Source organism: Anser cygnoides, chromosome 12, assembly GCF_040182565.1.
Source record: "Anser cygnoides isolate HZ-2024a breed goose chromosome 12, Taihu_goose_T2T_genome, whole genome shotgun sequence".
Classification (NCBI taxonomy): domain Eukaryota; kingdom Metazoa; phylum Chordata; class Aves; order Anseriformes; family Anatidae; genus Anser; species Anser cygnoides.
The window spans coordinates 13,867,775-13,881,290 of record NC_089884.1 but is presented as its reverse complement, the minus strand read 5'-3'; the positions used below and the strand labels follow the sequence as shown (position 1 = coordinate 13,881,290).

At 51.4% G+C, this 13,516-nt stretch overlaps 1 protein-coding gene across 2 annotated transcripts in view; it reads left to right on the top strand.

Moving 5' to 3' along the window:
* Positions 1 to 11,754: 11,754 nt before the first annotated feature.
* Positions 11,755 to 13,516, top strand: part of GNAO1 (G protein subunit alpha o1) — a 137,025-nt gene continuing 135,263 nt past the window's right edge. Inside the window, exons 1-2 of one of the 2 annotated variants that reach the window (XM_067004695.1) lie at positions 11,755 to 12,259; positions 12,358 to 12,400. In XM_067004695.1, the coding sequence (XP_066860796.1) occupies positions 12,142 to 12,259; positions 12,358 to 12,400 (161 nt within the window). In that variant the 5' untranslated portion in view covers positions 11,755 to 12,141. The remainder of the gene's footprint in view (positions 12,260 to 12,357; positions 12,401 to 13,516) is intronic. The other variant, XM_067004694.1, reaches the window with a different exon arrangement.

Here is a 13,516-nt window from a genome sequence, read left to right as displayed (position 1 = left end):
TCCCAGCCCGGGCGTTGCAGCCTCCATCCCACAGCTCCCAGCGGGGAGGAAGGAAGCAGAGCCGAACAATGCACCGCAGGAAGCACGGCAAGGGCCTGATCCAGCCCCACGCAGCACCCACGTCCCACCATCCCTGTGCAAAGAGCCCTCAGATGCCCACAGCTGATCCCCTGCCTTGTTCAGCTCCAGAAGGCAGAACTGGCGTTTGTCTGTTCTGTGAATTTTCCCTGAAACATGGCAGAAAGCAGCCGGGGCTGGGATCAGCTCTCGCGACTCACCAACCCGCCTTAGTCTCCCTGCCAAAATCCATCACGTGCCAACCAGCAGGTTTCTGTTTGGGGCAGGGAAGTGTCTCGAGCTAACGCCATCCCCCGGAGAACTTCTTCACCACCTTCACACACGAAATCTGTCCCCATGTAGATGGACACGTGGCCCAAGTCCAGCATTGATTAGAACATCGATTAAAGCCGTGGGTGGCAAGGTCCGGCCCTGCTGCTTCTTGAGGGTGGATCTGAACGAGGGACAAGGGGCCGGAGGAAGACAGCTCTCAAAAGAGGTGGATTCAGGAGACCTGCAAGCAAAATACAGCTGCAGCTCAGAGGCTGCAGGAGAAAATGTAGGGCAATAAATTTATGGAGTGAAAGCAGCTTGAACATTGATCAAAAGTATAGAGAAAGCACCAGGGAGACAGGGAAATAACAGAAACGTTAATTCAGGGTCCTACCTGCCAGCGCAATAAATATTAATGGAGTAAGTTGGAGAATGGGGAGGCTTCCTTGGAAAAGCAATAGCAAAAGCACCGAGATTGATTTCCCATCAAACAAAAGTTGACAAAGTAAAGCAATTAAGGGCTGAGAAACAAAACCCAACTTTAGGGGAGCGATGCACAGGGTAAGTTGCTTTCCAAAGGACCGATAATCGAAGCTGCTGGGTTCACTTCAGGCCCTCTCTTGCCAGCTTGAACTGAAGTGCCCAGTGCCTTGCCAGGCTGTGCCCGGCTCCTACTGGCATTTGGCATGTTTCTAACCTCCAGCCCTGCACCGGCTGTTACCTCCCCTTTGCTGTTTCCCTTCTCACGGGTGAAATTTCCCCATTCCCACCTCTTCTCATGCCCAAAGCCACCCTCTGCCCGCCTCTCTCCTGGCTGTCCCCATCGCTAGCAAACATCCAGCTCCCTCGCTCCTCCTACCCAAAGCCTTTGCTCTGTTACGCTCTGGAGAGACTCAGTAACACAAAACCCCTTCCTGCCATGAAAACCTCCTCCCGGTGACTCCTGGTGAGCCAGAGTGGTGACACGGGAAGGTTTCTGCTCAGTGTGACGGCTGACGATGCGTCCTGTGACCCTCCTGGCACCGATGATGCTCTAAGTAACGGGTTCGTCCAGCGCGCAGCTCATCAGAGCAGTCTGCTAATTGCTAGAGCGACGGCTTGGATGTGCAAAAAACTGAAGCGAAATCTGCATGGCTAATTAAATAACCAAGCTCTGCCTGACGATGGAGGAAGCCAAAGGGTTAAACGGCGTTGTTTTGCAGCGAGCAGGCAATCTCTCCCCCCCCCCTCCTCCAGCACTGCTTTTCCAAGCAAGCTTATAAAATCCACTTAAAATATTAATACCGAGCTGGTCAGAACTGTACGGGCTAAAGGGCAATTGGAAAAGATTAATTCCCTATTAGAACCCCGGCCCTGATTTCATAACCCGAGTGAGCAGATTGCCTGCAGCTGCCCTGGGCTGTGGCAAAGCATCCCGCCAGCTCGCCGGGCTGGGGCTGGAGGCTTCGGGTCTCCCAAAAAAAGAGCAGCGGGGCTGGGGAAGGAGGGAGAGGAGACGGGAAATCCAGACCCAGCCACAAGGCCTGGGATGCCGCCAGCGCTGTGCATTCCTTGTGACGTGGTTTGCTTGAAAGCAAAGCTCTGCTACTGATGCAAATAATTCCTGGGCAGCGCACACGGATGCGTATAGGTGAGAGGAACGGAACGTAATGTGTACGTCTAGTTTAGTGAATTAGCTGAGAAGTTTAAAAAAAGGTTTTAAAAATGGTTCTAGTACCTGGGAACTGCAGTTCTGCCCATCTCTAAACTGTTTATTATTTCTGGCTGCCTTTACTTATCCAGGCAGAAAATCCCTAGCAAAGCAGATCCATCTGCCCTCCGCACCAGAAGCGTGCTGGGGACTCGCAGCACATGGAGGGGACCCACAGCAAGCCCATCCCTGCACTTGGCAGAACCAGAACTCCCTGATGACCAGACGTAAAAAAGCACCCAAAAACCCCGCTTCCAGCCTCACAGAGCCACTTGTCCTGGCTGCATTGCAAGAGCCAGCACGGGCTGCGGGTACAAAAGAGACCAGCAGCAGGGAGCTGCAGCTGCAAAGGCGACAATCGCCGTGTTAATAATTAGCATCCAGCGCAGCAAAATTTTATGGAGGGGAGGGGAGAGGAAGATTTCATCTCCAGCCCTGAAAGCGGGGTGCCCGAGCAACGCGCACGCTGGCTGCCGCAGGGCTCTCCAGCCCTGAGAGATGCCCACACCTGCGCCAGGTTCGCTCGGCAGCGTAATCCCGAACAGATGGCAGCTCCGGCCCCGCCGCCGCAGAAAGGCACTTCTAAAAGTAAATAGCAACAAATGTTTTGGTGCGTAATGCGTTGAAATCCTGATCTCACACAGGGCTTTTTTCTTGTTTTCTTTTTTTTTTTTTTTCCTTCTCTTCCAGCAGCGGCAAATGGCTGAGGACAAACGCTGCTGAAAAGAAGGAAGGAGGAAAAAAATCGCAATCAATTAAATGTTTTAGAAACAATCGTGCTTCAAAATCACCAAGAAGAATTCATGAAAATCAATCCTAATTCAAGAGAGTTGTACTGATTTGCTTGTCTCTCCCTCTCCCTGCCTAAGCAACCAAAGCAATAAAAATGATAGCTCCATCTCAGGCGAGGAAGCAATTGAAACTTCAAAAACGTTCGACATCGGCTGATGAAGCTTGATGCGGTCTCCATGGCCTGAAAGTCAAATATTCTGCAAGAGAAGCAATGTACCAGGCGGGTGGGAGTTTCAGATAACTCCTACCCCTCCAGCTTCCAATGAAGGCATGGCTGTCCTGCTGCAGGGGAAAAGCAAGATTGCTGGCGTCAACAAGGGAGCTGCATGGATGGAGCTGTCTCAGTTGCCAGTAGGAAATAGCTGCTGTGCTCTAACGCCGTGCCCACCCAGGGCTGTCACCAGCAGGACATCAGCGGGGCGAATTTCCTGGCATGGATGTATAATGCAGACCTCGCAACGCCTCCCTGAAGGTTTCGCCGTGCTCAGAGCTGGCCCGAAGTCATGTGAAGGCGATCGCGCCCAGCCTTGTGCAAACAGTCCGTGTCGAAGCGCGGCCAGATTGCTTCCCGGCAGCGCGGGAGGTGAGCAGAGCGCAGGCAGGTGCCAGCACCACAGCCCCACCTCGCTGACGGCAGTGCCCGAGTTTTGTCTCAGGGCAGGCGAACTCAGACCAAAGCGAAAGGTATTCGGAAGATAAAAGCTTCCCGGGTAGCAAGGACACACAGGGTTTCTGCTTACCAGCAGTCACAGCACCCCATGCCACCCTGGGGCCGCAGCTGAAATAGGAACTCGCAGGGGGATTCCTTATCTGTGGGTTGCAGGCTCGCCCCAGCCTTGCACAGAAAGGATACAGGTTGCAAACTCCAGCCCAAGCATTTCCCCCGTCTGCTCTCTAAAGCAGAGCAGGAATCTGACCCAGAAACCAAACCTGGGAATAACAGCGTGGAGCGAAATGAGGAAGGGCAGTTAGGAGGAAAGGAAGCAGCTGGAGAAAGAACATAGCATGGAGAAAAGAGGAAATGTAGAACAAGATCTGAAGAAGGATCTAAGGCATCTGAGATTTGCTCAGGTTAAGGTTTCCTTTGGACAAGGCTTTTCCAGTTCTCCCTACATAGCAAGGAATTTTGTTAGACTTCATCTGCCCAGCACAACCACAAATGTTCCTGGGAGACTCTTCTGCCTACCTGTGTGTCTGACGGCACCAGGCAGAGATTTAGGGGGGAGCCAGCAGGGACTTCAATGTCCCGCTATGGTGAAATCCAAGGGATTTAGATGCCCACTTGATAACCCAGCAGATATTTCAGATTTCAGTGACCTGTGCTGCTACTGTCTGTAGCACATTCCTATTACTGCCTCTTGAGCCAATGCTTCTTTCTGGACTTTGCATGTATTTCTCTGTAGAGAAATCACAAAGAATACATTCAGGGAAGGGACTGTCCTCTTCCAAGGTGCTGGATTTCATCTCCAGACATGAGTCCTCCACAGGAGCCAGCAATGTGAGCCAAGGAAAGAAGAGTCGGGAGCAGAAAGAGAGAATTATTGAGAACCATTTCATGGCAGGGTAACGAGATGACAAATCCACAGCTGTGCTCTTTACTAATTTAACATTTACCTATTTGGGTAGTCTCTCCTTGTCTTTTATTTCATAGCAAAACCCACCACAATGTCACTGTGACTCAGCAGAGGCCAGGATCCAGGAAGACATGGGACTGACGTTCTTAGAAGGAAAGAGGGAAACCAGGCAGAGATGTCTGCTCGGAGCAGCCCAGCTCCACAAGCATGCCTTTGTGCTGCTGGGCAGCGCAGGACCCCCCGGAGTCAGCATGAGGATACGTATGGCTGACGAGAGGGGAAGCCAGAATTTCCTCTCCGTACCTTCATCCAAAGAACTTCTGACTTTGTACATGGAGGTGAAATCCTGCCACATTTATCTTCTGCGCTAAAAACCTCTTGTTGCCCTAACTTGTTCTTCATGTCAAGAAAAGCAGAGAAGAGAGGGTAGAAAGAAACATCATTCTGGTGCATATGCTAAGGGATGCAACATTTTCCCAAAGGTTGTCTAGTGAAAATTCAAGAAGCTGTTAATACCTTATGATCAAACAATGTTCTTCATCCCAAACAGAAACAGGGAAATGCAGGCTTGCGTATGTCTCAAGTCATCCCCTGCTAAAGGTGGAATACGGCAGATCTTTAACAGCCCAGAGTAATTCTCCCCAGCAGTGCAAGGGGTGAAGAAAAGAATGGGCTATTCCGTGAAAAATTCAAGGAGAGAGAAAGCAAGGGGTAGCCAGCTTAATCCTCACATCAATGCAGGTTGCCAGAGATCCCACGTGGCATCAAAAGACCCTGGACACAATTCTGTTGTTCAGGGCATTCACACGGTACATTTGAAAAACACTTTTTTGGCCATGGGATACACAGTTTCAGCCAAACTTGGGATATTCTGGTCCAGGCAGCTGTCAAGTATATCTTGAGTAAGCTGGGCTACCACAGACATGTGTGATCGTTGTGCTGTGATGGTGCATTTTTCCACATCTTAATCACTAATGTAGAACTCTGGAGCTGGCCAGGCACTAAGTTTCTGACACCACCGAAATCAGGAGGAGTTTTGCTGCTGCCTGGAGAAGAAAGAGAGACGGCCAACAGCAGCCATCTAGCGAAATGCTCTCCTCTTGGGAAGTGTTAAGGTACTTGCTGGCCGCGGGTAAGGATGGCTCCACCACCCAACCTCTGGTGTGCCCTGCCCAGTTTCCTTGACTGGGAGTCAACCCTGCCGACCAGAGGCTGCGGTAGGAGGATGCACGGCAGTGGGAGGGTGCAAGGCACGTGTTGCGCACCCCTCTCCCTTTGTGCTCATGGCTCCTGGCAGCCTGCCACCCGGGGACATCTTTAGCCAGCACCAGTAACTCTGTGTATGCAATAGCATTTGACGGACACTCTCCATGAGTTTTTTTTCCTGCTGCTTTTTGAACCTGGATCAATTTTAGCATCTAGCCAATATTTTGGTATTAGCTGAGTGCACTGATACTCCAGATAGGGTGTTTGCTCGAGGTACAGTTTCATCCTTGCTTGAGATGGCATTTCCCCCAGTGTGACCTTCTCAGAATAACACCGCCTGTTTTGCCTGTGCAGAATTTGTTCTCCTCATTTGCCTTCCAGTCAAAGCAAGTCCTTGGTTTAGAGTGTTGTGAGGGATGCTCACAAAGGTTAACTCCAGCCAAGGACAGACAGTCTCTGTAGGCTCTCTTCAAAATCAGAGGTGAGAGATGATTCCCATTACTCATCCTCCGCTGGAGGAGTGTCTCTTTTTGTACACTGATTATAGCCTCTGTCAGCTAAAGCTAGCCTTCGTGAATCACATTGGTACTTACAATCAGGAAGCATTGCATGACTCTGAAATAACACTTGGTAAAGCAGATGCTTATTTTAAATATTGTAACACATAATTCTAATGGAAGAACAATGTGATGATTCCATACAAAAAATACCGAAAGGGTTCTGCAGAGAAAAATGGTAGGAGTTGCATTTGACTAACGGTATATTTGTACTTACAGCTAGCTTCTGAGAGCTGTGAAGCAAGTATATACTCATATTTTTAGGGACTGAATTAGCATTCCTCCATAAGATCACTCATCAGGACTACTTGTGTGAATGAGAGCTGCAAGGTTTCTGGATAGCATTTATATAAAAACAGGAATGTTCCTGAAGTGCTGTAAACGGAGCTGCTTGAATTGTCTGCCCAAATCTTACATCTGATGACAGTAGCTGAATGAACTGACACTCGTAGGCAATCAGTTGCAGGTTTGAGCTCGAATGTTTAATGCAGCAGGTTAAACTTGGCTTCAACCAGAGCACTCAGAAGGTTCAACTCTGTTTCATCAGGACCAAGCAATGACTGATCTTTCCATACGGAGGAATCAAGGCTACATCTCTATCGAGCTTTCCTGGATCATGGCATATCTTCTTCCAGTCCTGTGAAGTTATCATCCTTAATATCGAGGAAATAGGAATGGCAAAGGGCTGACAGGGCGCTCGTCCGCTTTAAGCCTCAAGCCAAGGTCAGCTACCCTGTCTCTTTCTTGGCACTATCTCTCCCTCGCCTGAAGGACAACATCGTATCGCTTCCATTTCACAGTCTTTCAAGGTTACTTGTGCACCTGCTGAACCATTCACGCTATTATTATATGTTCTATCTGCAGAGAGCAGATGGAAATAAGCTTCTTCCCCACTTTTAGTTTTGTACCATTTAGGTTCTTGCATCACCACCCAGGTATGTATAGCCACGGTGCCACACAGGCACAAACTGGATCGGATGAAGGGACAGAAAATAGCACATCTCTATGAAACCCTGTCCCAGGAATGAAAATACCCACAGGGGAATCTGTTCTGATTTCATCTCTGATGATCAGCAGCGCAGCAGTTAATTATTCAGCTTCTGATTTTTTTTTCTTAGGCCTACAAGCTCTTCTCTTTATCTGCCATGTGTCCCTGAACCACTAGAAAACAGAAACACTGACACTGAAAAGTCTCCTTAGAGCTGGGAGTTGAAAGTCACTGCAGGAAAGGGAGAGGAGTTCACACCTCCCTAGGGGTTATTGACAAGTTCATCCTCACTTTGAGAACCAGAATTTGGGACTCTCTGCAGACTTAAGTAAGAAGTAGCAGAAACTTTTAGTTTTATGTAAAACCCTTGATTCTGCAGAAACTGATGTGGATCCTTGGGAAATCGTTGGCGTGAGCCACAGCACTGAGCAACGCTTTCATTCAGCTGCTGTCTTGTGGGACAGATAGACAGCCCTTTCTTGCGAGGGCTCCTCCACCCCACTTCATGCAGTTCTCCTTCCCCAGCAGATCTGTTACCTGGCATTTGTTCCTTTCCTCTGAACGCATCCCAGTCTCTCTCACTTCTCCTGATCTCTGTGGCATGAACACTTCTTTTCTGAGGTTAGTTCTAAGTACATCAGGGATGAGCCATTTTATCTCTGTGTGCTAATGTGCAAATGCACTGATCTCTGCTGCTCCAGATGGCAAACATTTCCAGCCCCACGTGCCCCAGCCCCAAAACTTCACCTAATTCCAACACAGGAGCTGTCAGTGGCTCCCAGGTCCTGTAGTTACCATTGCCCACCTGGACAGGCTTGAAAAACTAACAACAAAAGAAGGCTTTTCAGCGTTTTTCTAAATGTGGTCTGGCTGCCTAACTTTTTTGGGACTGGTAGTCACTAGTCAAATTCTGAAGTGCCTCCTCATTCGATTTGCTGGAGTAGAACATACTTGTGGAGTATGGAGTGAGTAAGAATGAAGTAAGGATATTTGCAATTTGACTTAGTATCTGTGCATTTCATTAATCCTTCCTCCATCAACCACTTAACCTTTATGGGCATTCTTATTGCCTCTCATTGTATTGATTTCAGTCCATTTCTCCAATTTAGTGAGATCATGCAGTATTTTAAACCTGTCTTCCACTGCATAACTAGGTTTAGCTGGGGGGTAATTGACATCAATTTAAAGAATGAAAAATTAGGCTGAATATCCGGGGAAAACTTCCTAATGGTGAGATCTGCTAGAATGCATTGCTGCCTCTCCATGGGATCAGTGGCAGTTCCATTAGCATGTGCATTAAAACCGTACTGAAGAAACATAAGATTATAGGTTGTACAGAACAATGCTGAAGTAGGAGGGGAAGGACAAGCCGCAAAGCCCTGTAGCTCACCTCCTATGGTCACCTTACGCCGGGTTTGCTCCACTCCCTCTTCACACCACCCACCAGCTCACTGCAGATGTGCAGAAGGAGTGGTATCAGCTGATTACGGGAACGGGATCCGATGCGATGCTCCCTCCAACATTAGTGCAGCTTCACTTGCCACGTGTGGCCATGGTTTGTAATGCTCCCTGAGGCCAGATCCACACTGTGACACCCAGGAGGGCTTCCTATGTCCTCAGTCCAGATGTGTTCCCTGGCGTCCACCTCATCATGCTGTCTGCTTTGTTGCTGTGAGAAGAAGGAGAAGATGCTGGGCTGGAAGGAAGCCAGAGCACCTGCGTGCTGGAGGACACCTCTCTCCCACCGTCTGGGCGCAGCCAGAACCATCAGACACTGGATCACCCGCTGGAGCACAGCACGCCGAGACCACCAAGTCCCTGTTTATACAGCAACGTCACTCTGGTGCAGGAAGTTTTAAATGCATCCATCAATTCTGCTACCATCCTTCACTTCTTAAAGAAATAAATATCTAATTTTTTTTTTTTCTAGCAGAATGGTTGAAAACTGATTGCAGAAGGCTTACTCACGCTGAGGCCAGATCATAGATATAGAACAAAGACTTTGTTTTAAAATATACTGTTGACTCTTATGTTTGCAAAGATAATAGTCCAAGCAGACACAAGCGTGTTCTTCACACACCTCAGGTGAGATAGGTTAATTGCAGGACTGGACAGAAAAATAGGGTTCTCGTTGCCACCTTTTATGGAGAGGTTCTGTCATATTTAAGTAAAAAATAAATAAGTAAAATAAAATGAGCCTGTTTTTATCTGAAGTTGTTACTGACAGCAACCACTTTTTTATTAGAAGAGGACTTCTGTCAGCTCCTGAAAAATGGAAACATCATTTTCAGCAACAAAACCCAACATATTTATCTCAAAAGCCAAGTAGGCTGGTACATATTTTGATTGTTTGGTGGGGGAGGCAGGCTTTTTTTCTTTTCATGTTCTCGAAATTCATCTGCCACAAAAAAGCAGATTTGTCAAAAAATGAAATTTCCCACTACAAAAATTTCAAAGGAAACATTTCCATCAGCTCTGCTCAATTAGCAGCTGCATAAAAATGGCTCGACTTCACAGCTGCTCCCCTGAATCTTTCTGAGAGCAGAGAGAAAAAGGAGAAGACTTGACCACTTCCAATTTTCCCTTAAGGAAGAAATCAGCAGATACCAGTGGAGAGACTGGGAGTGCATGTGGGACAAAAGGCCAAGTGCAGACTTTGCACTGGTCAAGCAGAAGAGAAATAATTTTCTCCATGGCAGGAGGTGCAGGCTACAAATTTGCCCAATAACGAGTAGCCAGAGGCTGATACAAAAGACTAATTCTCTTACTAAAATCCTCGGAGAGCATCCCAATATGACTCCAAGGCTGGCAAGCTGCTGGAGAAGATGGGAAGTAAATGCAGCCATCTCATGAGGACACTGCCTCTGGATTTCTTGATCGTGCTTTTCCTATAGTGCACTTCTCATAATGCCCTCCGGCTGGTACCATTGAAATGAAACCTATTGATTGAAATTCTGATCCTATTGATTTTACACAAGAGATTTGCGCGAATATGAAAGAGCAGGAACTGCTCTGTAACCACTCCCATCTCCGTCTATTCCCCGGTGAATGCATGCGGTAGGCTTGCTTGTCCATGTAGGCATCGCCTCCGTCCCCTGAGCTTCCAGAAATAAATTACCCCAAATTCAGATATTCAGTACCTATTAGCTCACAAATGTGTGGTAAATATTACCGGTCCCTGAATACACTAACATTATTTATGAGTTCCCTTTTGCTTTCTTTTGTCTGCTCCTGCTTCACGTCTCTTCTTTACCTCATTAACCACACACCGTGTTTTCCCCCTTCATTTCAGAGGTGTTGAGGCAAAATGGAAACCACATTTTAGGGGAGGGAGGTGGGATGGCAAGCAGCACTGGAAGGAGGTGATGTTTGCCTGGAAGGAAAGCGCTAGGGAAGTTGTGCTAAAAACAGAGAGTGCTGTTAGAAATCACATCTCCACCCCTAGAGTAAGGGTGCGTGGATATGGGAAGTGAGGAACCTGGGAGAGCAGCTCCCAGAAGAGCCCGGAGGAGGAAAGGCCAATGTAGCGTGAGCCCAGGGTCTCCTGCTCCCAACACAAGCGATGGCAGCCCCCTGAGCCCCATGGGGCTGCCCTGGACCTGTCTGGAGCCAGTGTTTCCTTATGGATCCCTCACACAACGCAGTGATGCTCACAGTATGCCTCATGCCTCCTTTTTCCAATCTGTAGGGAGGTGGAGCAGGGTTTAGAGGAAAAACCAGCTGCCTTCCCATTCACTCACACCTTCCCTTCCTTCTTGTTTATTGAAGATGTGGGGTGTCCTTTCCACACATCAGCCAGTACACCTTCATTTTGTTCATTTTTCCTTAATGCATTTTAGTTTGCTGCGCTCAACGCTTCCTCCTTTTCCCTCTAAATCTTTTTATAGTCGGGCTGCCACATATCAATCAATGTTATGGATTAAAGTTGAATATATCGTGACTTGTTTGGTCCAGTAAGAACGCATTTAAAACAAAGCCCTATCTGCTTTATTTTCCCCATTGACAGGTTTTTTTCCTTCTTTATTCCCAGCTTTATAAAAGAGCAGGAAAATCGTAGCATTTTAACCTGCTACAGTTCCTAAATTATTGCATGGATTGGTGGTGACACAGAGGCAGGTTATGTGGCGGCAGGAAATCCATGATCACACTGCAAGCCACACCAAACGAACCAGAAAGGCCCGTTAACTGGGCTGAGGGAAAACATAACCCAAAATGGTGGCTGAACTTGACGTCTCACACCCAGCGTGCCAAGGATTCGTGTGACAAGCCGTGACAGAAACAAGCCAGCGGCCACACGGGCAGCTCCCTGCCGCGGTCTGCAGGAACAGGGAGGAGCGGGGAACCGGGGACGGGGGCAGGAGGGCCGGCAGCAGCCCGAGGAAGGCGGCAGGAGCCGTCCTCGAGGAGCTCCGGGTTCACGGCGCCTCCCTGAGGAGCCCCGCGCCGGGCTCCCCTCAGGCGGGCGGCGCTGAGGCGGGGCCGCCGCGAGCATGCGCGGGCCGCGCGCGTCACGGGAGCGGGCGCGGCCGGCGGGAGCGCGGAGCCCCGGCGCGCCCCCTCCCATCCCTGCCTCCCGTCAGAGCCCCGCCGCCCGCTCGGAGCGGAGAGCGCCACAGCCGGGAGCGGCGAGGAGTTCTTCCTCCTCCTCCTCCTCCTTCTCCTCCTCCTCGCCCTCCTCCTCCTCCTCCTCCGCCCCCGCCTCCGCCTCCGCCTCCCGGCCGGGAAGAGCTCGCCGTGCCCGCAGCCCCGCTGGATGCGCTGAGCCGCGGGGAGAGGGGCAGGAGGCAGCCGCCAGCCCCGCCGCCGTCGCGCTGCGGTGCCCGGAGCCCGATCGCCGCTTCCCTTCAATCCCTCCCCGCCGCACGACCGCGGTGTGTGCGCGCCCCCGGCCTCCTCTCTGCAGCCCAGGCGGCGGCAGCGGCGGCGGGGGCTGCTTTTTTTTTTTATCCTTCCCCCCCCACCTTTTTTTTTTTTTTTTTTTTTTTTAATCTTTACGGGGCCGCCATGGGATGTACCCTGAGCGCCGAGGAGAGGGCCGCCCTGGAGCGGAGCAAGGCCATCGAGAAGAACCTCAAGGAGGACGGGATCAGCGCCGCCAAAGACGTGAAACTCCTTCTGCTCGGTGAGCCCGGCGGCGGCCCGGCCGCCCCCTCCCCGCGCCCCCCTCGGCCGCCTGCCTCCCCTCGCTCACCCCTTTTCCCCCTTTCTCTGTCCCAACAGGGGCCGGGGAGTCGGGGAAGAGCACGATCGTGAAGCAGATGAAGTAAGTGCGGGGCCGGGCGGGGCGCGGCGGGGCGGGGGCTCTCTGAGGTGAGCGAGGGCCGCGGGCGCCATGTTTACCTGAGGGGACCGCCGCGGCGGGAAGGCGGCGCCCGGCCTCGCCGCTGCTGTTCGGGGCCGCCGTGGTGCTGAAAGGCCGCCGGGGCCCGAAGGGGGGCGGCGAAGTGCCGGACCCCAGCTTGGGGGGCTCCGAGGGGCCCCTGAGGGGGTTCTAAGGGGCCCTGAGGGGGCTCTGAGAGGCTCTGAAGGGCCGTGAGGGGGCCCAGAGGGGGCTCTGAGGGACTCTGAAGGGCCGTGAGGGAGCCCTGAGGGGGCTCTGAAGGGCTCTGAGGGGGCTCTGAGGGGCTCTGAGAGGATCTGAGGGGGCAGGGGCTCTGAGGGGGCTGAGGGGCTCTGAGGGGTTCTGAGGGGCCCTGAGGGGGTTTTCAGGGGCTCTGAGGGGGCCGTGAGGGGGCTCTGAGGGGTTCTGAGGGGCCCTGAGGGGGTTCTGAAGGGGCTCTGGGAGGGTTCTGAGGGGCTCTAAAGGCCCTTGATGGGGCTCTGAGGGGCCCTGAAGGGGCTTTGAGGGGACCCTGAGGGGCTCTGAGGGGCCCTAAGGGGGCTCCTTGCAGCAGGGGGGGGGTCGCTCCCGCCCTGCAGCCCTGTGACGGGGGCCGCTGTGTGGTAAAATCCGCCCGTAATGCGGATTTAAAGCCAGGCGCCCTGCCACTCCGAGCCCCTTTTAAGGGAGATTTTTTAGCGTTTTAACTAACGAGGGGTTGAATTCGGCCGCCGATCGGCAATTAGATTGAAAGCAGGGTATTAAAAAAAAAGGGGGGGGGGAGCAAATAACAAAAAAAAAAACGACAATATGGAGAAGAACCGGCTCCTTCCTACGCTTCGGGCCGCCCGCTGGGGGTCGGAGCCGGGCTGCCCCTGGCTGAGGCCCGGGCCCCGTTACCCGGCCTCTCCCCGTGCCTAATTATAATTAAGCACCGGGCCATAAACGAGGGCTTGGAGCCCCGTTCCCTGGGGGAACGCCTCCCGTAGGGCAGCAGGTGCAGCGGGGAGCCGAGGGAGCCGCTCTTCCCTTCCCTTTCCCCCTTGTTTTAATCCCAAC